The following is a 27,726-nucleotide window of genomic DNA, read 5'->3' as shown; positions in this document are numbered from 1 at the left end:
ATTATCGGATTTAATGTTCAACCAGGCACAGAGGGCGCATTCTTTTTAGAAACAGTTCTACTGATCTTCCGAACCGCTGCTAGAATCATTGCTTATGACACTTTCATGACTTGGATCATCAACTACTTCAATGTCGTTCTTGTTCATCGAATCATTTTCTGTTCTTTTACTTGCTTCGTTTGGATGTCTTGATTTAACATGTCTGTCTAAATCTCTCCTGCGAACAAGGACCTTACCGCAGTATTCACATCTATATGGCGTATCGCCTTCTGCGTGCAAACGGATATGCTTGTTGAGGTTACTCGGGTCGCCGAACGGTCGCAGACATACTTTGCATTTCAGAGGTTTGTAACCAGTGTGCGTGCGAAGATGAATTTTCAGTCCGTATTTACGTGAATACAGTTTACCACAGTAGATACATAGGTGGCCCTTTTTCTTCCCGCCGAGGGATTGTTGGAGGGTCGGTGGTTCGTTTAAATGTATAGGTTGGGTGTGCATGGCAATTTCGCGGTCGATGTTCGGGAGTTTGAATGGGGAAAATTCTTCCGTTGGTGCTGTGAAAGAGAATGGTTCTGGATATTTCATGACATTAGGATACGGTAGCTTATAAGGAAGGAAGTGCGAACTGTTGCTGATATAGTCGTTACCCCCGTGATGCATGCCGGGTAACATAGAGTTATAAGTCCGCAGGGATTGGGTATGCATCTCGTACGTCTGTGGGTACAGGTGGTAGGCATGGTGATAATCCGAATAATGTGCATGCTCGACGCTGCGATCCAATCCTCCGGCGGCGGCCAGGGACAGGTTTGTGTGCAAATGTGGCGTCTGACTGTAGATTGGACAACAACTTTTCTCGAATGGTTTATGCTGGGATTGCATGTGATGGTATGGGATAAGAGTTCCCATGCCCGGGTAGGATAGGGATTTTTCAAGCGGGAACGCTGGAGTTGTGGAAAACAATTTCCTCATTTCCCCGGTGCCATGGAGACCATTACTGAGATGAGGATGCCCGGGAAGACTGGCACAACTCGTGACGATCGGTGTTGTTATTGTAACAGGATGATGGTCGATTTTCCTGATAATTGCCCTGTCACTGTCCGTCCGGTTGTTATCTTTAGGCGTGGATGACGAGGTGTGCGGCTTGAACGCCGATGCCACGTTCGAGCTAAACAAAGTATTAAAATGAGGTGTAATCTGGGGACTACCATGGCGACGGGTAATCAAAGTATCTTCTTTCTTGCTTCCATGGTTTTCACTGGCTGTACCCATGCTGTTCAGTCGACTCTGTGCTGCGGTGGATACGAAGGGCGAACTTTCGCTTGCTCTTGGTGACCTCTGATTAGTTCTCGTTTCTCGTTTGGAACACTTGAAATGCAGATGCGACTTTAATGTGTTGGGATGGCGAAACACTTTCCAACAATGATTACACACGTATCGCTGATCACCTGGGGAGAGAAAAACACAAAGCTTTAGCTGTGGAAGTTACGTACGAATTACATAAAATAATACTAGTATACCGTGGTTTGTTTTCACCAGAATAACGAACGAACTACGTCGTGAACCGAGTACATCAACAAACACGGTGATTAATAAAGAAACTATAAAATTTAGCAGTAAAATTCATAATTGTTCACACCGGTTTATCGGATCCGCTGGTTATGGGCCGGTGATAACTGGTCGTCGAGAGTTAAATGACAACCAGCGGTCGATTTGAATTGAACGCATTCATATATAAAAGTGCAGCCTGTTTTGAAAATTAAGTTCTCATACAAAATATCGATATTCACTGCCCTATACCAGACTGTAAACAAAATCTTTTACTTCAGTTTCCTTGTTAATAAATTAGTTGCGTGGAGTTGGAAATAAACCTGTGCTATTATGGTTCGTTCAATACACAGAGCTGTAAATTTGCATTCTTCAAAGTCTTGACAAAATATTGTTTAATTTGATAACGTAACGATCCATCAATTCCTGGACAAAAATACGTTCGAATGAAGGTGCACTCGAGAATATTTTTTCTCATTTGTCTTCAATTTCAAAAGATACTTGAAAATAATTCGTAAAACGGAAAAAGGAGCTAAAATATGGTATAATGGACGTGTGAACTACACAGGTGTCAAAATAAAATTACTTGGTGCAGCATTGATAGTTGCTGCCCTGGCGCTCTATAGACAATTCGACACTAATTAAGTTTCTATTTGTAAGCCGTGTAACGTACAATTGATTCGCCTGCTTGTTTTGTATCCAACGCGGCAAATTATCGACCAAATTTTCTATCGTATTAAAATAAAACTGGTATCAATTTTGTGCAATCACTTTTCGGTGACGTCCACGTGTTTTCTTTTTAATTAACTTGTATAGGGTTACGCGGAAAGATTATACTGGATATGTTAATTTGTTACATTTGTTCATTTCTGACTTCTGAATATGTTGAATACATCACGAGTAATTTACTACCAGAGTAAAACAAATGAACACTTTTATGACGTTATACGTTACAATTGGTGTAGTTTACACTCTTTGGATTTATTTTGTTTTTACGACTCAACTCCACCAGCTTAAAGGGTAAAGATGACTGTCTATAAATACACTGTTGAATCGAATGAGCTTGTGGACATTGAGGTTAACAACATTAGTTGTAATTTCATTTATTAATTCAAAATCAGCGTATGTCTGAACTTTGTATTTAATGGTCAATATTCAATATATTCGATTAAATATTAACCAATTAGGTGAATATTTGTAAAGACTAAGCAGAAAGATATACGAATCATGGGAAAGTATTGGCGGACGGACTTTAGCCTAATAATGTTGAATGTTTGTTAATTTGATTAGCTCTCTTCATAGCTCTGAATGAACTCTTTATTCAAAAATACAAATCGTGACCCACTAAAATACGGCGCTTGAGGAGGAGGTACTTTGGGTGCAGGGGCGGATACAGGATTTGTTTATGGGGGGGGGGGTCCAAACTTTAAAATCGCCAGACTAAGTTAATGATTTTGTTATATTATACAAAAGCAAATTGAATATTTTTTTCAATGGGGTCCCGGACCCCAAGACCACCCTTGATGTCCAGTGGTCAAAAGTTGCAAGCGTTCATTGAGTATCAACAACATCATAGGGCTAAACATTTAATGTGGAAACGGTGTATTTAGGGTGGAGCCAACATAAGGAGAACCGCTGGTTTCTTTTCTAAAAAGACGTGTTACGGACATGTCCATGTTAAGTCCCAACAAGACACGAGTTACGTATTTGCTTCACGGATTTGTCACAAATGGTGGCAGCATACATAGCGTTCACACAACAAGCAGTTCAAAACAGGGTTCGTTTATGGGACGAAACACGTCCTTGGTGTCAGAAAGTCATCAAGTCAGTGCGACAGTCAAACACAATAGTGATATCCACGTTATTATCGTAAAGTTAAACCAATGTCATCTCTGACCGACGGATCTCACAATACACCATGTACCTTCCCTTCCGTTTGACGCGTTCATCCGTGTGAGTCTGTGAACAAAAGATTAGAGACAACTCTCCTTGTGGGATAATAGAAAACGAACATACGTTGGCGTCGTTTCCCCTCCCCGTTTCAGTTTTACTGCGTGGTCTCCGTGCCTGTCGCTATAGTTCGCATTGAACAAGCATTACAGAGAACGAATGACACAAACAAGATATCAACGTGTTCGACCACCTCCTGTCTGCTCTCGCTACAGAATGATTCTGTCCATGTATCACTTGGTGTTAACGACAGTGTTCATATTCAATGCAATCGTCGACGAATAACTGTTTAACAAGGAGAGAACGAAGTTGAACTTGCTCACTAGTCAGCCAATATTCAGTAATTTATGTTGTAAATCGCAAGACGTTTAATAGTTGTAACTAAATCAAGTACATGCATATGCTTCGATTTTTTTTTTAAATTTAGGCTAGAATAATAAATTTTCATTCATAACGTCAGGACCACAAAATTAAATGAGTGTTGTATTTAGTACGTTGAGAGGGTAAACAGAAATAAAATTGACAGGTTTATCGTGACGAGGTTGTAGGGATATCGGTGTCCTTATCGCGTGCATCACACGCTCTCCGTTCGCGTGCATTCATAATTAAATCAAACTGAGAGTGGAGTGATTAACGAAGAACGCGCCTAATTATAATTTGCATAAAGTACGCTGGCGGGGAGTCCCGTGTGAACGTATCTAGGTTAACGGTAACCGTGATTGAAGCGAAGAGGTGGAAATAACGCATGTCGGGAAAAACGGCGCGGGATTGCCAAATCAAGTCAGACACACAGTTGTAAAAGGTGACATGGCAGTTCTAAACTAACTAGCAATGGGCCTTCTCAGTCAGAACTTTGTCCTAAAATTTTAGATTCGTCATTTGGACTGAAAATCAGCCAGCTATAAAATGAGACCACCTGCAACAATTCCAAGTATTTGGCGACAATGACCTTGGACGCTAGATCAGTCAATAAACAATTAACGGTAATCATCTGGGATTAGTCTAACTTAATTTCGTTAAAATGTATCATTTCATGATCTTCCACTGACGTTTCTATGGAAAGTAGATTATCTTAACACGATTAACTGAAATCCAAATAAGCATGTGTACTTGTGATGACATCAGGTCGTTGTATGTATTCTACTCTATTATTGCAACATAAAGGACAATTTAATATAAGCTTTTAAAGTGGTAGTTTATTTACTGTGAAAGGTTGTTACAGTTGTTTCTTAAATACAGTTTTGTAGAATTCTGTTCCAAAATCTGTAGTCGACATATGATTTAACGTTATCTAACGCCCGAGATACACTAAAGAATGATATTATTTAAATATTTAACAGGTTTCTGGAATCGACGCAAATTTGCCTTCGACATATGATTTTACGTGACTGTGAATTTAGGGGCTGTTCACGATGGGTGCATGGCAATAACGCCCGAGGCACGAGACGAATAATATTGTTGAAATATTTAACATGTCTCTGGAGTGCGTTGACAATGCAAAGCGATAACGTGGATATGGTGTTCGAAGTGAATACGGAAAACAAGCAGCCTTGAAGAAGAATGGCCAGAAACGAGACTTATAAAAAAAGATTAATAATAGCACATGGCGTATAATGGATTGGGGGATTATAATGTCGCATGAGAATGATAACGATCTTTGACTGGTTTTCATTACACCATCTATGTACATGGTCTGTGTATATCCACACTGTGTGCACGGAACACATTATTCATATTAACCTATTGCTTGGAGAAATCGGGGCAAAGTGCAAAGTAACGAACGCTTAGATGGTTAGGTTGTATCACTATACCAAAATGCCTCTACGTTAAAAATACGTAACTAAGCAAAGTATGTTAATGTTTTATTAGTTCGAAAAAATATTTCAGTTGATTCATGTTTATTTAGTCGCAAAATATCGATTTCTTGACGATTTGTGAAACGAAAAAAATGCCCACTTTGAATGAATGTATGAACAAAATTTGAAATTTAATCACGACTTTTATAAAGTTATTTAGTAAACAAAGCTTTGTCTTTGAGTGCATACTACTAAATCCAATTATGTAAATAGATTGTAAGTCACACAATGCATTAGACGAGTGTTACTAGAGGTAATTGGCTTTTCGAATTCGACCCCTCTTCATGTAATAAAAACAAAGCCACTCTAATGAGTTTCTTAATTAAAGATTAGTGGAAATTTAAACAGCTTAGACACCTGTCAATGCGATTAATCTTTATCGTGTACTGGAGTGTCTCTTGAAATGATGACCATGCTGTTGTCAAACCACAGAACATCCAAGTTAATTTGTTAATTGCAAGGTTAGTTACGTTGCGTAGATTGACAGGTAGCAGACACGTTGTCAAAGCTTGCTACTACAAACTAAGTATCAAAGTTAAAAAAATAAAAAAAATGAGAATAAGTACACCAGAAAGCTTAAGTAAATCACCTGTTTGCTAGATGTAAGGTACCTAGCAGATAACTCCCTTATCGTAACCAACTGAATGCCACCTTCCTCCCACAAACCTTTCGTCAAGTCAACTGAGATATGGTGTGGGAAATGTTTATTTTATGAGGGTTGGTGAGACACCCCGTGAAATCGTTCTCGCTTTGTTCTATCTTAAATTTTCCCACTCTTCTGCGAAGCGTGTGCAAAGCCCAGCTTCACCATATTGGTAATTTGAGGGTGAATAGAGACGGCATCGGGTCTTCTTTACAAAGAATGTCAGTCATTCTATATTGACAGTATTTCATAAAATGTTCCCACCGATTATTGTCGGCGTCCAGTCAAACGCGATATTTAGTGAGAGCGTAGGGCTGTGAAGACGGATGGCACGCAGTATGAACGGGGGTAATGTTTGAATATTCGTATTGTTATAAGTGCTGGGAATTGCCCTGTCAGTAAATATACACGGACATTTGGGGTGACTTAAACTGTTGTCTTTTCCTTTTCTTCAATAAAATCGTCTTTTACCAAACAATGAATGGTATTCTAGTCGGCAATTACTGACAAACAACGTCCCAATGACAGCTACCAATTGTACCTAAAACGCCATCATTGCATGTAATACCCCTCTTGTCATTTTCAATGTACAATGTATCAATTTGGGATAGTTGAGATACTTTTCCTTTTTCTGCCCAAGTAGCGACAACAATAGAATAAAATTCCTCTATTCAAACATCCCACATTTTACCCACGCTAGGCCCAGTCCAATCATCCGAAGAAACACTCATTTTCAAGCACATGTTTGCACAGAACTGTGCATGATAGGGTAAAAAAAGGTCTTAACAGGTGTGTTTTTTTAAAACTGTACATGACAAATATTCGAGTAGTAAACAAAACTAGTGGAAAGTATGCACAAGTTGCTTTTGAGGCAAATACCAGGTAACTGATTCTGGCAGGGCAAATTTCCTGTTCAAGAAAAGTTTGTTCTGAAGTTTAGCAGCATAAAATGGTTAACATTCATAGAATAACAAGACCACAACGTCACGACGTAGACAGGGGCGTAAATATGCGATGATGGGTATCTTAAACGCGTAAAAGACGGTTGCTAAGTTTACTTTACGTGGTCTAAAAAGCCAGTAAATGGCGTGTGACTAGGCCCTGTTGTCATTGTGCAGAGATACTTAACGACGAAATTGAAGGGTGGGTCTGCGCAATTTGTTTGACATTGAACATCACTTAGTTACATATAGTACACTATATAGGTATGTAGAAAATCGATGGGAAACTGTAGTCTTCTTAAACTGTAGAACTGCATAGATTTTGTCAAGAATATACAATATGTTCATCGTCGCGTACATAGAGATCTATAATTTAACTAAAACCAAGTAGTATTAGAAATAAACGTTTAGTAATCGTTTGGAGTTCCAAACGACACTATTCTCACTTTCAAAAAATTATTCTTGATTTTGTTATAAATATGTTCCTCAATGTAAATCCAGCGTTTTTTTGTTTTTGTTTTTGTGTTATTAGGTTCTGATATCTTCTAATTCTATGATAACATGCACTTAATGGATCTTTCAATTAGTAAATTAAACGAATGAACTATATTGACAGATATACTTACATCGAATCGTGATAAGTGAAACCGTTACCTATACATCCACTATCAACTGGCACAGATTTCTTATAAGTCGATACATTAAAATAAACCCGCAAGTATTCATTAAATTTATTTGCTAAAGCAGGTATTGTCACGTGTCTTGTTCACCGAGAACAAGTCTGCACTGCGTGTGTTAAAAAAGAAACGAACATCGAACTATTGTGAATAAAGAACAACAGCTTACACCCATGTCCATTTCACATCGGGGCTACTTGAGTACGTTTCCTAATACGCTTGTTTGTCGACGTTTTGGAGCATAAAAGATATAATAAATCGATTTTCTGGAAGAGGTAGAGGCGTAATTGTTTGGTCGAATTTAAACGAAGTTCAGTTATACACTCCACAATGTGGATATATCTGATCAAGTGAAGGCTGGCACGTGTACTCCACTATTTTCTCTAGTGAATTTTGAAATCAAATAAATGGTACAAAAATCGAAAAATGCGTGGGCCGTATTTAAAATAAAGATTAGGATGATGAACTTGTGTGTTTTTGTTTAATCTCAAAGAGTTTTTTCACCTATGAAATGCAGAATATGTCGAGGTTTACTTGTAAATTTAATTAATGTATTTATGTAATCGACTATTCCCCCACTCAATGGAGTTCACAGCACGCCAAGTGATCTCAACGAAAGTTTCAGAAATTGTAGTTAAAACATATATAATGGAATATATTCCTAGAGGTTTGTTTGTAGTAACATGCCAAACATTACAGAATGCAAGAACCACTATACTTTCGAGAGATAAAAACGCATGCGAACAAATGTTGTTGCTGTCATTGTATCTTCTGATAGTAACTTTATGAATAATCGGAAACATATGCGCACGCGCGAAATCTTCTGAAGACCAACGTTCTTTCTTTATTCTCACCAGCAGTGTTAGCGCACACCCAAAATTGCAACATATTTTTCAAATAATAGTATTGCACAAAAATAGATAAATGTGGGCAGACGCTGAAATGGCTTTGCTTCTACTTTTGTGTTATGCGATCCACTGAAAATACACGAAAATCAATCAGACTTCCAGGAAGGCAAAACAATGGTTAACGATTACATAGATAGTTGGAATTTCTTACAACAGCCGATAAACAGACTATCGATTATTTAAAATACTTTACAAATAATTACAATAAAACGTATGAGAATTTACCAACGTTTATTTACAGGTGCTACGCGTATACTCTGCAAACACTCTGGTCGAAAATTCTCACAAAGCCGCACACATTTCGTATAATGATTTTTTTCTTCGATCATTGTCTGTTTATTTTAAAGTTTACAAGTATATTTTTTTTGAAAAACGGAAACATAATGTAAAATGGTCAAAGGCAATATTGACATAGCAATATATAAGGTTTTATATACGTGATTAAAAACAGTTTACTTTTAACAATTGATACTTTAGCGTAGAATCAATAAACAGTGTCAGCTGAAAGTGTATTGAAGCGTTCGGCCAGCCAGGATTCCCAACTTTGTGTTTGCATTATTATACAGTTCAGACACACCACGGTTTCATGTGAAAACTAAGATCATATATTGTCATGTTCTTCACCATATCATCATATTACCATGTGACCACATGTATTATCACATCGTTACTTGCACCGCTATATCGTCACATCACCACATACACCGCTATATCGTCACATCACCACATACACCGCTATATCGTCACATCACCACATACACCGCTATATCTTCACATCACCACATACACCGCTATATCATCACATCACCACATACACCGCCATATTTCCATATGTACGATGTATCGCCACATACAACGGCGTATTGTCACGGGTATCACCGTGTCGCCACATATGCTCTTACATATCTTTTTTGGAAATGTGCAAGCTTTTTTTGTTTTGTTTTTTTGATTTTTAAATGCCATTCCAAATGTAATGTTTCGTTTATTCGTTGATTAGTGCTGTCAGTGATTTCGGTATCGATCACACCAGGTAACAGACAGAATGATTCTACCACACTAGGCAACAGACAGAATGATTCTACCACACTAGGCAACAGACAGAATGATTCTACCACACTAGGTAACAGACAGAATGATTCTACCACACTAGGCAACAGACAGAATGATTCTACCACACTAGGCAACAGACAGAATGATTCTACCACACTAGTAAACAGACAGAATGATTGTACCACACTAGGCAGCAGATAGATGATTCTACCACACTAGAAAATTAACAGAATGATTCTACCACACTAAGCAACAGACATAATGATTCTACCACACCAGGCAACAGACAGAATGATTCTACCACACTAGTAAACAGACAGAATGATTGTACCACACTAGGCAGCAGATAGATGATTCTACCACACTAGAAAATTAACAGAATGATTCTACCACACTAAGCAACAGACAGAATGATTCTACCACACCAGGCAACAGACAGAATGATTCTACCACACTAGGCAACAGACAGAATGATTCTACCACACCAGGCAACAGACAGAATGATTCTACCACACTAGGTAACAGAAAGAATGATGCTACCACACTAGGCAACAGACAGAATAATTCTGCCACACTAGGTAACAGACAGAATAATTGTACCACACTAGGCAGCAGATAGATGATTCTACCACACTAGAAAATTAACAGAATGATTCTACCACACTAAGCAACAGACAGAATGATTCTACCACACCAGGCAACAGACAGAATGATTCTACCACACTAGGAAACAGACAGAATAATTCTGCCACACTAGGTAACAGGCAGAATTATTCTACCACACTAGGAAACAGACAAAATAATTCTGCCACACTAGGTAACAGAAAGAATGATGCTACCACACTAGGCAACAGACAGAATAATTCTGCCACACTAGGTAACAGACAGAATGATTCTACCACACTAGGAAACAGACAGAATGATTCTACCACACTAGGCAGCAGATAGATGATTCTACCACACTAGGAAACAGACAGAATAATTCTGCCACACTAGGTAACAGGCAGAATTATTCTACCACACTAGGTAACAGAAAGAATGATGCTACCACACTAGGCAACAGACAGAATAATTCTGCCACACTAGGTAACAGACAGAATGATTCTACCACACTAGGAAACAGACAGAATGATTCTACCACTCTAGGAAACAGACAGAATGATTCTACCACACTAGGTAACAGACAGAATGATTCTACCACACTAGGAAACAGGCAGAATTATTCTACCCCGCAATATCTTGTATTATTAAATCATAGAATAGTCGCTATCAGCTATTAATACAAATAATGTGCCGATAGAAAAACAAATTTGATCAGTGCGACAGTGTATATTTATAACAAAACAGCATCAAACACGGTCAGCCCCATCCACGCCAGTCTCATGATGTTCCTACTTTGTAAAAAAATGTATGAAGTCTGAAGTCCGAGGAGTTACGTCGAACTTATTTATTTGTTTACCCATGTGCTAATTACAAACATAAACCTAGAGGGCGCTGCTCTGATAAATGAGGCTAATGGATAGAAATAATTGCATCGGTGATAGACAGTTAGACACGCGGTCATACAGATGGTAATATTAGGGGACAAGCAAGCGGATGTACGGGTAACAAACAATCCTGGAAAAATGTGCCAACACAATAAAAAATGCCACACACATATATGAAACCAACTTCAATCTCGCACTTCGCCAAAACAATGCGGCACATAACATAAAATAACGACCATTTGGGTAACCGGCACCGCAAAAATGAAATGCGATAGCTAACCCTTCAATGCCATGGTTCATAGCTAAAGTTAACGCCACAAGTGTCTTTTTTCCTTTTCATTCTTGTAACTCTCGTGCATCTATCTGTTGTTGGTTTAATATTCCTTGTTTGGTCAAATAATTGTCACTGCGTCAAAGGGTTTAACACTCATGATTTTATTTAAGAACGGTTCACAGGGGTACACATATTTCCCTTCGTTCGCACTCTGTGTGTCGGTGGCCTCACCGTCTAACATCGTCCTGGTGACATATCGTATGCTGTAACCGTGTGTTCTTTTGGCTCTATAATTTTGTATTAACTAGCAGCCGGGGGTTATCTATGACACAGAACATTGTTATATTGTGGGAACCTCAAAACGTGTTGTTACGACTTTACTGTTGCCTTGTCTCCTGTGGGGAGACCTCTAGAGCGCGCACGTCAGCCGATCGCCCTCACGTTATGAACAAAACAAAGCTTGGCTATTTTAGTCCACGTGCGTGGTTTATCTAGACGACATTCACTATTTACGCGGATGTACAGTTATCGGTTCAATGCCCGATGTTGGTTTCCATTGATAGCGGAAACACGGCGAGATCTCTGGGTTGTGGTGCTGCGTGTGTCACCCGTACACGGCGAGATCTCTGGGTTGTGGTGCTGCGTGTGTCACCCGCACACGGCGAGATCTCTGGGTTGTGGTGCTGCGTGTGTCACCCGTACACGGCGAGATCTCTGGGTTGTGGTGCTGCGTGTGTCAACCGTACACGGCGAGATCTCTGGGTTGTGGTGCTGCGTGTGTCACCCGTACACGGCGAGATCTCTCGGTTGTGGTGCTGCGTGTGTCACCGTACACGGCGAGATCTCTCGGTTGTGGTGATGCGTGTGTCAGTAGTACACGGCGAGATCTCTCGGTTGTGGTGCTGCGTGTGTCACCCGTACACGGCGAGATCTCTCGGTTGTGGTGCTGCGTGTGTCACCCGTACACGGCGAGATCTCTCGGTTGTGGTGCTGCGTGTGTCAGTAGTACACGGCGAGATCTCTCGGTTGTGGTGCTGCGTGTGTCACCCGTACACGGCGAGATCTCTCGGTTGTGGTGCAGCGTGTGTCACCCGAACACGACGAGATCTCTCGGTTGTGGTGCTTCGTGTGTCACCCATACACTACAAGACCTCTCGGTTGTGGTGCTATGTGTGACACCCGGGGTGTGATACCGTACACTACGAGATAGTAGTTCGAGCTGCTCCCGGTTTAATATAAAAAACTTCAGTCAGCCGTTAAGATATATCCTGACTTAGCAAGTGGTATACATCAACAACGAAATGACACAGTCAGTCATACAAAAACAGTCACCGTGGTAAAAGCGCGACTTAGGTTTGGAGACGACTTTTCATTCTCAATCGTGCCGGGACCCGGTGAAGTATGTATAACATTTTCACGTGAATAGTTGTCTAACCATCGTTGGTTAGATACTTGAAGAGTGTATTGGTAAATTGTTCAATGTAATAGCTCTTAATGGCTAAATTGTTCATAACGAGGGATCGTCAATTTCTAGGACATTTTCAAGTTGGGTGTCAATTTTAATTTCTTATATTTATTTTGGATCTTCTTCTGTTTTCATTCCCAGTATTCACCGGTTCTGACGCCATGATAACGAGTTCACAACAAAATATCACGTCTGCGAACAAAACCCATTCGATCGATGTCGTACAAGTTTGTATATAGAGATGTAATTGCTACATACAATAATGAATCGATCAATCGATTGACTGCTTGGACTGAAAGATTCCGGTAGTTTACTATGCACCGTTTATATAAAAGTGGAAATGTTTTTAACTCTATTTTTAGTAAATGAACAAATTAAAATACACCATACAGCTATAGTACGCGTAGTATATGACCGCAGCGCCAAAATAAAACCATGGTTCGCGGCTGTTTGTTGCGATGTCGTTTAGAGGTATAATAGTAAATCTCTGACTACTGCCTTCACAGAGTACAACTTTAAAAACATCTATAGCATATGTAAGAGTAATACTGATAAAAGCAGACAGTGGGTTAGATTAGCTATCATGATATCATGGACACATCAATAGCGGGGTTTCTATCCAAGTTAAACACATAAAAAACACAATACAGACGAGAAAATAAGTTAAGAAGCTTTGCACTTCTAAAACGGTGAGTTTAATAGAATTAGCTAATCTGATTTGCACATTAGAATAACTGTAATTGGCTTTGAAGTATTAGCCGTAAATGGTTGGTGGTGTGACGGTAATGGAGATAATATTTAGACTTCTGAAACAACATCATATACATATAATAAAGTCAAGTATATAATAAGGTTTTATCGACAATTGCTTCCATTTGTATTTTTATCTGAGTGTGCAGCATCTGACAACTCGTTCATAGCTGTTTTTCAACATTTCCCCCATATTTTGAGATGAAAATGTGGTATCGAATGAATACACACGTGGTGATATGTAATGCATAATAACGCACAGATATTTGGAAAGTGAATATTGGGTCGACAGTGCGGTTTTCATATGTGTAGAATGAAACTTCTCAACATTTTTTACCATTTTTAATATGTTTTGGATTAGAAAAAACGAACAAAAATTAAAAGCACATTTTATACTCAATAAGCAATGTTATTTCGAAAAGAGAAAGATGTCTTACCTTGTATGTTTTCTTTCGACAAACAGGGTATTCCCATATTTTTCCCCAACTCAACACTGTACCAAACTAGGAGTTCCTCCCCCTTCAATATAGTGCGGACTGTTCGGAAGAAAATGCGACCGTCTTCTCTACGGGTTGCTTCAACGTTTTGTTCGTGGCGGTGACGCGCTGTACTGATAAACCTCATCCACCGCATGGAGTAGTCATCTGATCCACTAACACTCCTCATTCGACCATCTTTGTATTTAACCTGTCAGCGAAACATTGCATTCGTTATGTTAATCTTAATGAAAGGCCAAATGAAGCGAAACCTACAGTAAGGGTTTAAAACCCCAATGGGATACGCCCCTCTTATCTGACCAACAAGATGACTGACCGAGTCAAAGCCAGTAAACCAAAGGGGAATACAACAGAGGAAGATTATGGTAATGATACACTTGGGTCTAAATGTGCATAATAAGCATAGTGTTTTTTTCAACGCAATGGTTAATTCACTATATTCACCCCGTCACTCCAGGTCTATATACGTAATCGTTTGTGCCGATTTTACAATATGTTGGTACTCCAAATACTTTACTTCATGATAATTACATAACACTATTTATACACTTCATCGCGTAATGACCAATGTAGAGCGTAAGAGTATATTTGCGTTGATTGAAACAACAGAACGCACGTACTATTGTTGATTACAGGACACGCACACATGGTCCAGCATAGAGGGTGGGGGATAGCAAATTAACTACGACACAGACATGCATAGCCATTGTGAATCATTCTAGCTAATTTAGGCACATCGAATAGAATAGACAAGCTGCAAGTCTAATTAAGTATTGGCAAAGTTGATTTGTAAAAAAAGTTGAAAGGACAATAGATAAAGCAAACATGCCTATGTAGCGTGTATGTGTGCTACCTTGGTGAGACGGTAGTTGCATGAAGAAATGCACAGATGAAGCATTGACGTTGGCTGTCAGGTCTTGCTGTAGTCATTCATTTCGTTTCCCCCTTCATCAATACATGTGACAGGCCTGAACGGAACTCGGTCGATACAACGTTATAAACACACACATAACATAATTAAGAATGTCTTGTCAGTATGATGGAATAACAACTCGCATGTATCGACTGGAGTTGAATGACAGCTTCTTTATGTCTTCTAAGACATCTTCCACCACATCTACCCGTTCCTTGGACTCCTAACTACGCGAGGTTCGTCGCGTCTTTTTAACACTTCGACGGAAAACAATTTTGTTTCATTTTATTTGTACTTCGCCCTTCAATTGTGTTATGCTGGCGGGTGTTTCGTTAAGGATGTTCAGAGTGTAGTTAATCAACGAGTGACTACGTGGCAGCTAGAGCAGAAGTATAGTAAGCAAACACAAAATGTGAAACGACTCGAGATACCAGTAACAAATTCGCAGTTCAAAGTTACGAAACGACCAGGAAAATGCAACAAGTGGGAATTAGTGTCACGTGATGCGAAATCGATAGGAATCTGGTTCACGTGATACGATGCGTAACACATGGCAACGAAAAGTAAAACGAATATACGTATATAGAATAAGCAATGTATATGCGTGTACTTTGGTAGCGTCCGCTAATAAAATAAATCAACGTATATAGAATGTGAGTTTCTTATTTGATGTCGTCTCCTGATAAAATATTATTACTTATAACACAAATGACAGTGTACACAGAGTATGTCTAAGTGATAGTGAAGACTGCCACAGAATCTGTTAGTGGATAAGACTGAATACTTGAAGAGGTTTATAGATTATCGATTGGAAATTTAATAAACTGTATATATGTTGTGGGAAAGGTGAATTTCATTCAATGTCGTGATGTGTATTACCGAAGATCTGATTCTAAATTAAATCATACAAGTGTTTGTGTTTGCCTCTACTGTAGTTAGTCTTCACTGCGAACAAAAAAGTAACTTTTTGATTGACGGCTTGACAAAAGTAATTGCTTTACCTGAGCAGCCTGTCAGAATAAAGTAGGCGTCCCTTATAGAAACTATACTCGGGACCATTATATTGATGAAATGTAGCAACTTGTTGCGCGTACTCGCCGTAGCAACAGAAATGTAGCATGGCTCGAGTGGACAATGTACTTTGCAATATCCTCTAAATTGATTCGTTCCATCGAATTTGTTCATATCACCCTTTATTTGTTTCTTTCACAGAGAGAAGAGGGATTTGTTTTTAGAAAAGCTTTTTGTGGGTCCTTTCAATGCGTACAACAAGTCGACCTTCCAGCTGTGTTTCGTTTTCGTGCATTCTTCCCAAATGAAATGATCTACATGTTCCGGTGAAGTGACACTTTTGTGCGTTCCTGTGTTGCATGTCAAGTTTAATTGACATAAATAGAGTTAGTTGAAGCATGCGTGCGCAACATCAAAATTTCAAAACCTTTCAAATTTTAAAACGAATCTTTTCTGATCAAAATAACAAGCAAAAACTATAATAACATATTATAAAATTAACGAGGTTGGGCACCTATCGGCAATCGACTGATCTCCATCGTTCTGTTTACATAACACTTTATCAAAATGTTATTTGACAGAATTTTATGACCACGTTTTCTATTTATTTCTTATTACATTTTAACCTTGACCTTTGTTGCAGGGTGACACGGACACAGGAGTACGATTGTTACCATTTCAAGGGTGTAATACGTCTGAATTCCGAATTGAGAATTATGCTCTACATATCCTGGGATACCCGGGAATTCGGTGTTCACGCGGCGATAGTTACCTATTTATTATTGCTCCTCGATACACAGTTTCAAGTATCCTGATTTCACGTTTCATCAACATACGAGTATTTTAAACGTTGTCATGTTTATTTTAATTTCTTAAATAATTGTCACTTTTTAAGTAAAAATCCAGCCAATGGTGAGCACTCAAATATTACAGATGTTAAACTTCGTAGTCGGTGAGAGATGGTTCTTATCGCCAGAGAAGGTGGTACCAATAAAGAAGCACAATGACATATTCATCCAAGCGCAGTAATGGTGTACCTAAGCATAGATGCATGGTTGGTTGGAACGTTGGTGGTTTGTTCATCATGAAAACAGCGATTCCATGTGTACCAGCACGTAGATCACCGAAAATAGTATTTATGGCATTCTGATTTTAAGTGCATGGTTTCAAGAAGGCCTAGTGACAAAGGTCAGTAGCGTACTGGGGTAGCGTGTCAGTATGTCCCGAGTTTAAATGATGCTCTACCTAGAGCACCTGAAGGCGAAAGACTTTGTCCAGAGAAAGTGAGTCACACTCTAAATGGTGAGGCCAAAATCACTGTAACCCTGGGTGAGTGAGTCACACACTAAATGGTGAAGCCAAAACCACTGTAACCCTGGGTGAGTGAGTCACACACTAAATGGTGAGGCCAAAATCACTGTAACTCTGGGTGAATGAGTCACATACTAAATGGTGAGGCCAAAATCACTGTAACCCTGGGTGAGTGAGTCACATACTAAATGGTGAGGCCAAAACCACTGTAACCCTGGGTGAGTGAGTCACACACTAAATGGTGAGGCAAAAATCACTGTAACCCTGGGTGAGTGAGTCACATACTAAATGGTGAGGCCAAAATCACTGTAACCCTGGGTGAGTGAGTCACACACTAAATGGTGACGCCAAAATCACTGTAACCCTGGGTGAGTGAGACACACACTAAATGGTGAGGCCAAAATCACTGTAACTGGGTGAGTGAGACACACACTAAATGGTGAGGCCAAAATCACTCTAACCTAAGTGAGTGAGCCACACACTAAATGGTGAGGCCAAAATCACTGTAATCCTGGGTGAGTGAGACACACACTAAATGGTGAGGCCAAAACCACTGTAGCTCTGGGTGAGTGAGACACACACTAAATGGTGAGGCCAAAATCACTGTAACTCTGGGTGAGTGAGACACACACTAAATGGTGAGGCCAAAATCACTGTAACCCTGGGTGAGTGAGACACACACTAAATGGTGAGGCCGATACAACTGTAACCCTGGGTGAGTGAGACACACACTAAATGGTGAGGCCAAAATCACTGTAACCCTGGGTGAGTGAGACACACACTAAATGGTGAGGCCAAAATCACTGTAACCCTGGGTGAGTGAGACACACACTAAATGGTGAGGCCAAAATCACTGTAACTCTGGGTGAGTGAGACACACACTAAATGGCGAGGCCAAAATCACTGTAACTCTGGATGAGTGAGACACACACTAAATGGTGAGGCAAAAATCATTGTAATCCTGGGTGAGTGAGTCACATACTAAATAGTGAGGCCAAAACCACTGTAGCTCTGGGTGAGTGAGACACACACTAAATGGTGAAGCCAAAATCACTGTAACTCTGGGTGAGTGAGACACACACTAAATGGTGAGGCAAAAATCACTGTAATCCTGGGTGAGTGAGTCACATACTAAATAGTGAGGCCAAAATCACTGTAACCCTGGGTGAGTGAGACACACACTAAATGGTGAAGCCAAAATCACTGTAACTCTGGGTGAGTGAGACACATACTAAATGGTGAGGCAAAAATCACTGTAATCCTGGGTGAGTGAGTCACATACTAAATAGTGAGGCAAAACCACTGTAGCTCTGGGTGAGTGAGACACACACTAAATGGTGAGGCCAAAATCACTGTAACCCTGGGTGAGTGAGACACACACTAAATGGTGAGGCCAAAATCACTGTAATCCTGGGTGAATGAGTCACATACTAAATGGTGAGGCCAAAATCACTGTAACCCTGGGTGAGTGAGACACACACTAAATGGTGAGGCCAAAATCACTGTAACCCTGGGTGAGTGAGTCACATACTAAATGGTGAGGCCAAAATCACTGTAATCCTGGGTGAGTGAGTCACACACTAAATAGTGAGGCCAAAATTACTGTAACCCTGGGTGAGTGAGTCACACACTAAATGGTGAAGTCAAAACCACTGTAACCCTGGGTGAGTGAGTCACAAACTAAATGGTGAGGCCAAAATCACTGTAACCCTGGGTGAGTGAGCTACACACTAAATGGTGAGGCAAAAATCACTGTACCCCTGGGTGAGTGAGTCACACAATAAGTGGTGAGCCCAAAACCACGGTAACCCTGGGTGAGTGAGCCACAGACTAAATGTGAGGCCAACATTACTGTAACCCTGGGTGAGTGAGTCACACACTAAATGGTTAGGCCAAACCACTGTAACCCTGGGTGAGTGAGACACACACTAAATGGTGAGGCCGAAACAACTGTAACCCTGGGCGAGTGAGTCACATACTAAATGGTGAGGCAAAAATCACTGTAACCCTGGGTGAGTGAGTCACACACTAAATGGTGAGGCTAAAACAATTGTAGCTCTGGGTGAGTGAGACACACACTAAATGGTGAGGCAACAATCACTGTACCCCTGGGTGAGTAAGTCACACAATAAGTGGTGAGCCCAAAACCACGGTAACCCTGGGTGAGTGAGCCACAGACTAAATGTGAGGCCAACATTACTGTAACCCTGGGTGAGTGAGTCACACACTAAATGGTTAGGCCAAACCACTGTAACCCTGGGTGAGTGAGACACACACTAAATGGTGAGGCAAAAATCACTGTAACCCTGGGTGAGTGAGACACACACTAAATGGTGAGGCCGAAACAACTGTAACCCTGGGCAAGTGAGTCACATACTAAATGGTGAGGCAAAAATCACTGTAACCCTGGGTGAGTGAGTCACATACTAAATGGTGAGGCTAAAACCATTGTAGCTCTGGGTGAGTGAGACACACACTAAATGGTGAAGCAAACATCACTGTAATAGTGGGTGAGTGAGTCACACACTAAATAGTGAGACCAAAACCACTGTAGCTCTGAGTGAGTGAGACACACACTAAATGGTGAGGCAAAAATCACTGTAACCCTGGGTGAGTGAGTCACATACTAAATGGTGAGGCTAAAACCATTGTAGCTCTGGGTGAGTGAGACACACACTAAATGGTGAGGCAAAAATCACTGTAATCCTGGGTGAGTGAGTCACATACTATATGGTGAGGCCAAAATCACTGTAACCCTGGGTGAGTGAGACACACACTAAATGGTGAGGCCAAAATCACTGTAACCCTGGGTGAGTGAGACACACACTAAATGGTGAGGCCGAAACAACTGTAACCCTGGGTGAGTGAGTCACACACTAAATGGTGAGGCTAAAACCATTGTAGCTCTGGGTGAGTGAGACACACACTAAATTGTGAGGCAAAAATCACTGTAATCCTGAGTGAGTGAGTCACATACTAAATGGTGAGGCAAAAATCACTGTAACCCTGGGTGAGTGAGTCACACACTATATGGTGAGGCCAAAATCACTGTAACCCTGGGTGAGTGAGTCACATACTAAATGGTGAGGCAAAAATCACTGTAACCCTGGGTGAGTGAGACACACACTAAATGGTGAGGCTAAAACCATTGTAGCTCTGGGTGAGTGAGACACACACTAAATGGTGAGGCAAAAATCACTGTAACCCTGGGTGAGTGAGTCACATACTAAATGGTGAGGCTAAAACCATTGTAGCTCTGGGTGAGTGAGACACACACTAAATGGTGAGGCAAAAATCACTGCAATCCTGAGTGAGTGAGTCACACACTAAATGGTGAGGCCAAAATCACTGTAACCCTGGGTGAGTGAGACACACACTAAATGGTGAGGCCAAAATCACTGTAACCCTGGGTGAGTGAGACACACACTAAATGGTGAGGCCAAAATCACTGTAACTCTGGGTGAGTGAGACACACACTTAATGGTGAGGCCAAAATCACTGTAACCCTGGGTGAGTGAGTCACACACTAAATGGTGAGGCCAAAATCACTGTAACCCTGGGTGAGTGAGACACACACTAAATGGTGAGGCCAAAATCACTGTAACCCTGGGTGAGTGAGACACACACTAAATGGTGAGGCCAAAATCACTGTAACCCTGGGTGAGTGAGACACACACTAAATGGTGAGGCCAAAATCACTGTAACTCTGGGTGAGTGAGACACACACTAAATGGTGAGGCCAAAATCACTGTAACTCTGGGTGAGTGAGACACACACTAAATGGTGAGGCCAAAATCACTGTAACCCTGGGTGAGTGAGACACACACTAAATGGTGAGGCCAAAATCACTGTAACTCTGGCCAATCCTAATACATACGGATGCGACTTTTGGGAAACGTCGATTATACATGTCAGGACCGCAGGTGCTTGGTTTATTCTCAGATATAAATCGCGAGATTTCCCAGCAGTCCTGTCATGTATCTCATAACACGGAATGTAGATTCTTGCACTGTGTGTTTACTGTGTGCTAGATTTTGACAGTGACTTTAACTGACCAGAAACTTTAGGGACGGCATTTGATACCAATGTAGTACATGCTTGGAATGGATGGTCGCCAACAATGATACATATTATGGTCTTAAAAACAGACAGCAAAGAATACATAGCACTTACAATTCTAACGCAATTATAGCAGCAATGTCCGAAACTGTATACTGTACATAGTTAGAAACTCAAAATATATATGTGAACGAGATAAATATTATTTTAATATATGTTTGGTGTGCCTGACTTCTTATGATGAGGTATCAGACAACCGAGATTAGTTTAATTTGATTTGATGACAGCAAAGAATGTCAGATCATAGTGTGTATCACAGAGTGACATGCACTGTATTGACAATGTGTACAACCTATAGTAATTTATTACATTTTGAGGCGGTCTCTGACACAGCCGCCGAGTACAATGCATACACGACCAATGTCACTGTTAATATGGTGATTAACAAATTAATGGCATGAAAACTGTCTGTTTCCATGTTTGTCTTGACTGTCGCGTGTTAGTGGATTCAATGGAACAGAAGAAATGGTGAATAAAAACCATTGGAAGTAAGACGGCAAAATCGAATGTATGACAATGAACACGCGGGCTCCGTACCACAACAGTCTTCTTTCATGGAGCACAAAGGGTGTGTAACAAATTCTGAACAATGCTACTAGACCATCGGCCGAGAATTAAACCCAGATGGAAACAGATATTTATAGACATCATCCGTAACGAAAAGTTATATATTATCTATAATCGGCACAGTGCTAGGTAGTGAATATTGTTAAGTGTTCGAACTCTGTTGCAATGAAAGTTAGTATTGGCTCCAAGACAAGTTAATTAAATAGTATATGACTTTTCATAGGTTGTACGAGGGTTGACAGTTACGAGTTGCGCTCCGTGACACACTTTGGAGCATGTTAATTTGGAATCCCATTTATTTGGAAGAAGTACCAATGACAACATACTGGCTTGTACATCTAGTGACATTATAGTATGTGAAATCAAATGAATGCACGTATTTTTGTCCAGACCCGTTGTATGTTATCCCAGCAATAGGAATTTAAAAGATGGTCAAGTTCTTCAGAATAATGTTTTTAATTTAAATGCAGAACATTTTTTTTTCATTATAAATAACATTATAAAATTACAACTCGAACTATTCTGCCGTAAAAAATAATCTTCACAAAGGAAATTGTTGGCGTTTTATTGTCTTCGACATTTCACAAAAAATGTCATTGTCATCCTGGATGGTCGCAGATAATATGACCCATTATTATTTATATGATCATACATCTAGTTCCCACATATATCATTCTGTTGCTGAACTTGAACTTAATAAATCAAATTGAGCTTATTTTACACCGACACGAGCAAGGCGACGGACATGTTTTTTCAACGTTTCGATCAGTAGTCAACATCCTCACTATGGGGATTGTTTGGTGCTCTGTTGCACATATTTGCATATGACGAACATGAGCGTGGCCGCGACTCTAGGACATTTACACTCTAATTGTTATCAACCAATGAGACCACTGCGTTGTGGGTATCTTGCGTAACTCGTCAGTATACAGTGAAACAGGACGCATATTACAACAGTGATTTCATTTCTTTCTACATCTTTTGTTTTCAAATATGTTATCTGACTTTTATTCTATGCAGACGGTCGCATTACAATGTAAACTTGTCCCAGTGTCTACTGCGATCTTACTGTAAGCGGAAGTGGAAACAACGCTGAAAACCGTGGTTGATAAGGGTATTTATTCACTTTTACTGGTTCGATGGGGCAAAATTGGCGAACAAAGCCAGACAAGTCCCTTCTCACGCGGTCTAGTCATTCGGAAGGATCGCTAGTATGAAGTAGGTGTATGAAGTCGAGTATCTGAACAACCAAGACAACCGCCCGTTTAGCGGTGCGGAAACTGTGCATACATTGAACACGTTCTATGCACCTGACACGTACTAATATATGCATTGGTAGTACAGCAGACTAACTTTGTACCAACACAATTTGTTCCCACATTAATGCGTCGACTGGTACTGAATTAATCATTAGTGGACTGCATTTAATGCGTCACATACGGCATAGAAAGAAAGAAATGTTGTGTTTGCACCATATAATTTTGTACTGTTCGCACCATATAATTTTGTAGTTTTTGTACCATATAATGTTGTAGTGTTTGCACCATATAATTTTGTAGTTTTTGTACCATATGATGTTGTTGCGTTCGCACCATATAATTTTGTAGTGTTTGCATCATATAATTTTGTAGTATTTGTACCATATAATGTAGCGTTCGCACCATATAATGTTGTAGTGTTTGTACCATATGATGTTGTAGCGTTCGCACTATATAATGTTGTAGTGTTTGCACCATATGATGTTGTAGCGTTCGCACTATATAATTTTGTAGTGTTTGTACCATATGATGTTGTAGCGTTCGCACCATATAATTTCGTAGTATTTGTACCATATGATGTTGTAGCGTTCGCACCATATAATTTTGTAGTGTTTGTACCATATGATGTTGTAGCGTTCGCACCATATAATTTTGTAGTATTTGTACCATATGATGTTGTAGCGTTCGCACCATATAATTTTGTAGTATTTCTACCATATGATGTTGTAGCGTTCGCACCATATAATTTTGTAGTGTTTGTATCATATGATGTTGTAGCGTTCGCACCATATAATTTTGTAGTGTTTGTACCATATGATGTTGTAGCGTTCGCACCATATAATTTTGTAGTATTTGTACCATATGATGTTGTAACGTTCGCACCATATAATTTTGTAGCTGTTTGTACCATATAATGCTGTAATGTTTGTACCATATGATGTTGTAGTATTTGTACCATATGATGTTGTAGTATTTATACCATATGATGTTGTAGTGTTTGTATGATATAATGCTGTAATGTTTGTACCATATGATGTTGTAGCGTTTGCACCATATAATTTTGTAGTATTTGTACCATATGATGTTGTAGCATATGCCCCATAAATTTTTGTAGTGTTTGTACCATATAATGCTGTAATGTTTGTACCATATGATGTAGCGTTTGCACCATATAATTTTGTAGTGTTTGTACCATATGATGTTGTAGTGTTTGCACTATATAATTTTGTAGTGTTTGCACCATATGATGTTGTGTTCGCACCATATAATGTTAGTGTTTGTGCCATATAATGTTGTAGTGTTTGCACAATATAATGTTAGTGTTTGTGCCATATAATGTTGTAGTGTTTGCACAATATAATGTTAGTGTTTGTACCATATAACGTTGTAGTGTTCGCACCATATAATGTTAGTGTCTGCACAATATAATGTTAGTGTTTGCACATATAATGTTGTAGTGTTTGCACAATATAATGGTAGTGTTTGTACAATATAATGTTGTAGTGTTCGCACTATATAATGTAGTAGTGTTTGCACAATATAATGTTGTAGTGTTCGCACCATATAATGTTGTAGTGTTTGTACCATATAAGGTTGTAGTGTTTGCACAATATAATGTTAGTGTTTGTACCATATAAGATTGTAGTGTTTGTAACATACAATGTTGTAGTGTTCGCACCATATAATGAAGTAGTGTTTGTACCATATAAGGTTGTAGTGTTTGCACAATATAATGTTAGTGTTTGTACCATATAAGGTTGTAGTGTTTGTAACATACAATGTTGTAGTGTTTGTACTATATAATGTTGTAGTGTTTGTACTATATAATGTTGTAGTGTTTGTACTATATAATGCTGTCGTGTTTGCACCGTATAATGTTGTAATGTTTGCACCATATAATGTTACAGTGTTTGTACCATATCATGTTGAATTGTTTGCGCCATCTAATGTTAGTGTTTGCACAATGTAATGTTGCAGTGTTCATACGTTATAGTGTTTGCACCATATAATGTTGTAGTGTTTGTACCATATAATGTTGTAGTGTTTGTACCATATAATGTTGTAATGTTTGCGCCATCTAATGTTAGTGTTTGCACAATATAATGTTGCAGTGTTTGTACCATATAGTGTTTGCACCATATGATGTTGTAGTGTTTGCACCATATAATGTTGTAATGTTTGCACCATATAATGTTACAGTGTTTGTACCATATCATGTTGTATTGTTTGCGCCATCTAATGTTAGTGTTTGCACAATGTAATGTTGCAGTGTTCATACGATATAGTGTTTGCACCAAATAATGTTGTAGTGTTTGTACCATATAATGTTGTAGTGTTTGTACTATATAATGTTGTAATGTTTGCGCCATTTAATGTTAGTGTTTGCACAATGTAATATTGCAGTGTTTGTACCATATAATTTTGTAGTGTTTGTACCATATGATGTTGTAGTGTTTGCACCATATAATGTTGTAGTGTTTGTACCATATAAAGTTGTTGTGTTTGCACCATATAATGTTGTAGTGTTTGTACCATATAATGTTGTAGTGTTTGTACCATATAATGTTGTTGTGTTTGTACCATATAATGTTGTAGTGTTTGCACCATATAATGTTGTAGTGTTTGCACAATATAATGTTGTAGTGTTTGTACCATATAATGTTGTAGTGTTTGTACCATATAATGTTGTAGTGTTTGCACAATATAATGTTGTAGTGTTTGTACCATATAATGTTGTAGTGTTTGTACCATATAATGTTGTAGTGTTTGTACCATATAATGTTGTAGTGTTTGCACAATATAATGTTGTAGTGTTTGTACCATATAATGTAGTGTTTGCACCATATAATGTTGTAGTGTTTGCACCATATAATGTTGTAGTGTTTGCACCATATAATGTTGTAGTGTTTGCACAATATAATGTTGTAGTGTTTGTACCATATAATGTTGTAGTGTTTGTACCATATGATGTTGTAGTGTTTGCACCATATGATGTTGTAGTGTTTGTACCATATAATGTTGTAGTGTTTGCACCATATTATGTTGTAGTGTTTGCACCATATAATGTTGTAGTGTTTGCACAATATAATGTTGTAGTGTTTGTACCATATAATGTTGTAGTGTTTGTACCATATAATGTTGTAGTGTTTGCACCATATGATGTTGTAGTGTTTGCACCATATAATGTTGTAGTGTTTGTACCATACAATGTTGTAGTGTTTGTACCATATAATGTTGTAGTGTTTGCACCATATAATGTTGTAGTGTTTGCACCATATAATGTTGTAGTGTTTGCACAATATAATGTTGTAGTGTTTGTACCATATAATGTTGTAGTGTTTGTACCATATAATGTTGTAGTGTTTGTACCATATAATGTTGTAGTGTTTGCACCATATAATGTTGTAGTGTTTGCACAATATAATGTTGTAGTGTTTGTACCATATAATGTTGTAGTGTTTGTACCACATAATGGTGTAGTGTTTGTAACATATAATGTTGTAGCGTTCGCATAATGTAATGTTGCAAAGTTCGTACGATATAGTGTTGTTGAATTTGTATCATATAATGTAGTGTTCGCACCATATAATGCTGTAGTGTTTTAATATAATGTTGTAGTGTTTTTAGCATGTAATGTTGTAGTTTTTGTAACATATAATTGTGTAGTGTTTGTACTATATAATGTTGTAGTGTTTGTAACATATAATGTTGCAGTGTTTGCACCATATAATGTTGTAGTGTTTGTACCATATAATGTTGTAGTGTTTGTACCATATAATGTTGCAGTGTTTGTACCATCTAATGTTGCAGTGTTTGTAGCATATAAGCACCATACCATATATGGTATTTACTCGTATAGTGTGTGAGTGTATTCGGTGTTCGTCGGTTGCATGTTTTCATTTATAGGGAAAAATACCAAAATATGAGCTGTATACACTCAGTGTGTCATACTATTGAGAGACTTGCGAGATAGAAAATAAACTTTGAAATTGAAAATCGAACATAGAAATAGAATATTCATATAATTCATATAGACTGCACAGTAAATTAAAAGAGCAAACACATTTTAAGTAGATACTTGAAAACATCAGTGATGTTCGTTTGAAGACAGACGTGGGTGTGGTTGATGGAGATGACGAAAAAACGGAAAAATACAATTATTAAAACTATACCTCTAGCATAAACGGAGACACCCTCGAGTCTTTCAAGCTTTTGCCAAGTGTGAATTCGCCCTGGTAAGGTCCAAACTCTACGTTGTTTGGGATTTCAGTGGACGTCCAGACGCTCGTTTCAATATCGCAGCTATCGCGATGGTGCTCTGTAGTCCGGGTGGTTGCTGCCGCTGCCGGCGACGGGCCCCAAATCGTCGTCTTAAACATTGCAACTCAACAAAAGTATTGGTCTTTCCTTCGGTCGGTGTGCGATCCGGGAGTTGAAGCCAAATGACTCGCATTTTGGCTGCGTTACCGTTTTTCTAGGCAAGTTACACGACGGTCTGTGAGA

The 27,726-nt window shown here is 39.1% G+C and overlaps 1 protein-coding gene across 1 annotated transcript; it reads right to left on the bottom strand.

Moving 5' to 3' along the window:
• Positions 1-57: 57 nt before the first annotated feature.
• Positions 58-27,617, bottom strand: LOC100377590 (PR domain zinc finger protein 13-like). Its single transcript, XM_002740012.2, has 3 exons — positions 27,396-27,617; positions 13,984-14,233; positions 58-1,445 (listed from the first exon to the last, which is right to left on the bottom strand). The coding sequence occupies exons 1-3, from the start codon at positions 27,600-27,602 to the stop codon at positions 58-60; spliced, it is 1,845 nt and encodes a 614-aa protein (XP_002740058.2). The 5' UTR covers positions 27,603-27,617.
• Between the last annotated feature and the right edge of the window lie 109 nt (positions 27,618-27,726).

This window comes from Saccoglossus kowalevskii, chromosome 11, assembly GCF_978046115.1.
Source record: "Saccoglossus kowalevskii chromosome 11, keSacKowa6.1, whole genome shotgun sequence".
NCBI classification, from domain to species: Eukaryota; Metazoa; Hemichordata; class Enteropneusta; family Harrimaniidae; genus Saccoglossus; species Saccoglossus kowalevskii.
This window is presented reverse-complemented; position numbering and strand designations above follow the sequence as displayed.

Coding starts and splice junctions, on each gene's coding strand:
- LOC100377590 (XM_002740012.2), bottom strand. CDS start 27,602: ATGTTTAAGACGACGATTTGGGGCCCGTCGCCGGCAGCGGCAGCAACC. Junction 14,234..27,395: donor TGTCTCCGTTTATGCTAGAG/GTATAGTTTTAA, acceptor TTTCGCTGACAG/GTTAAATACAAAGATGGTCG. Junction 1,446..13,983: donor GTCGAAAGAAAACATACAAG/GTAAGACATCTT, acceptor TTCTCTCCCCAG/GTGATCAGCGATACGTGTGT.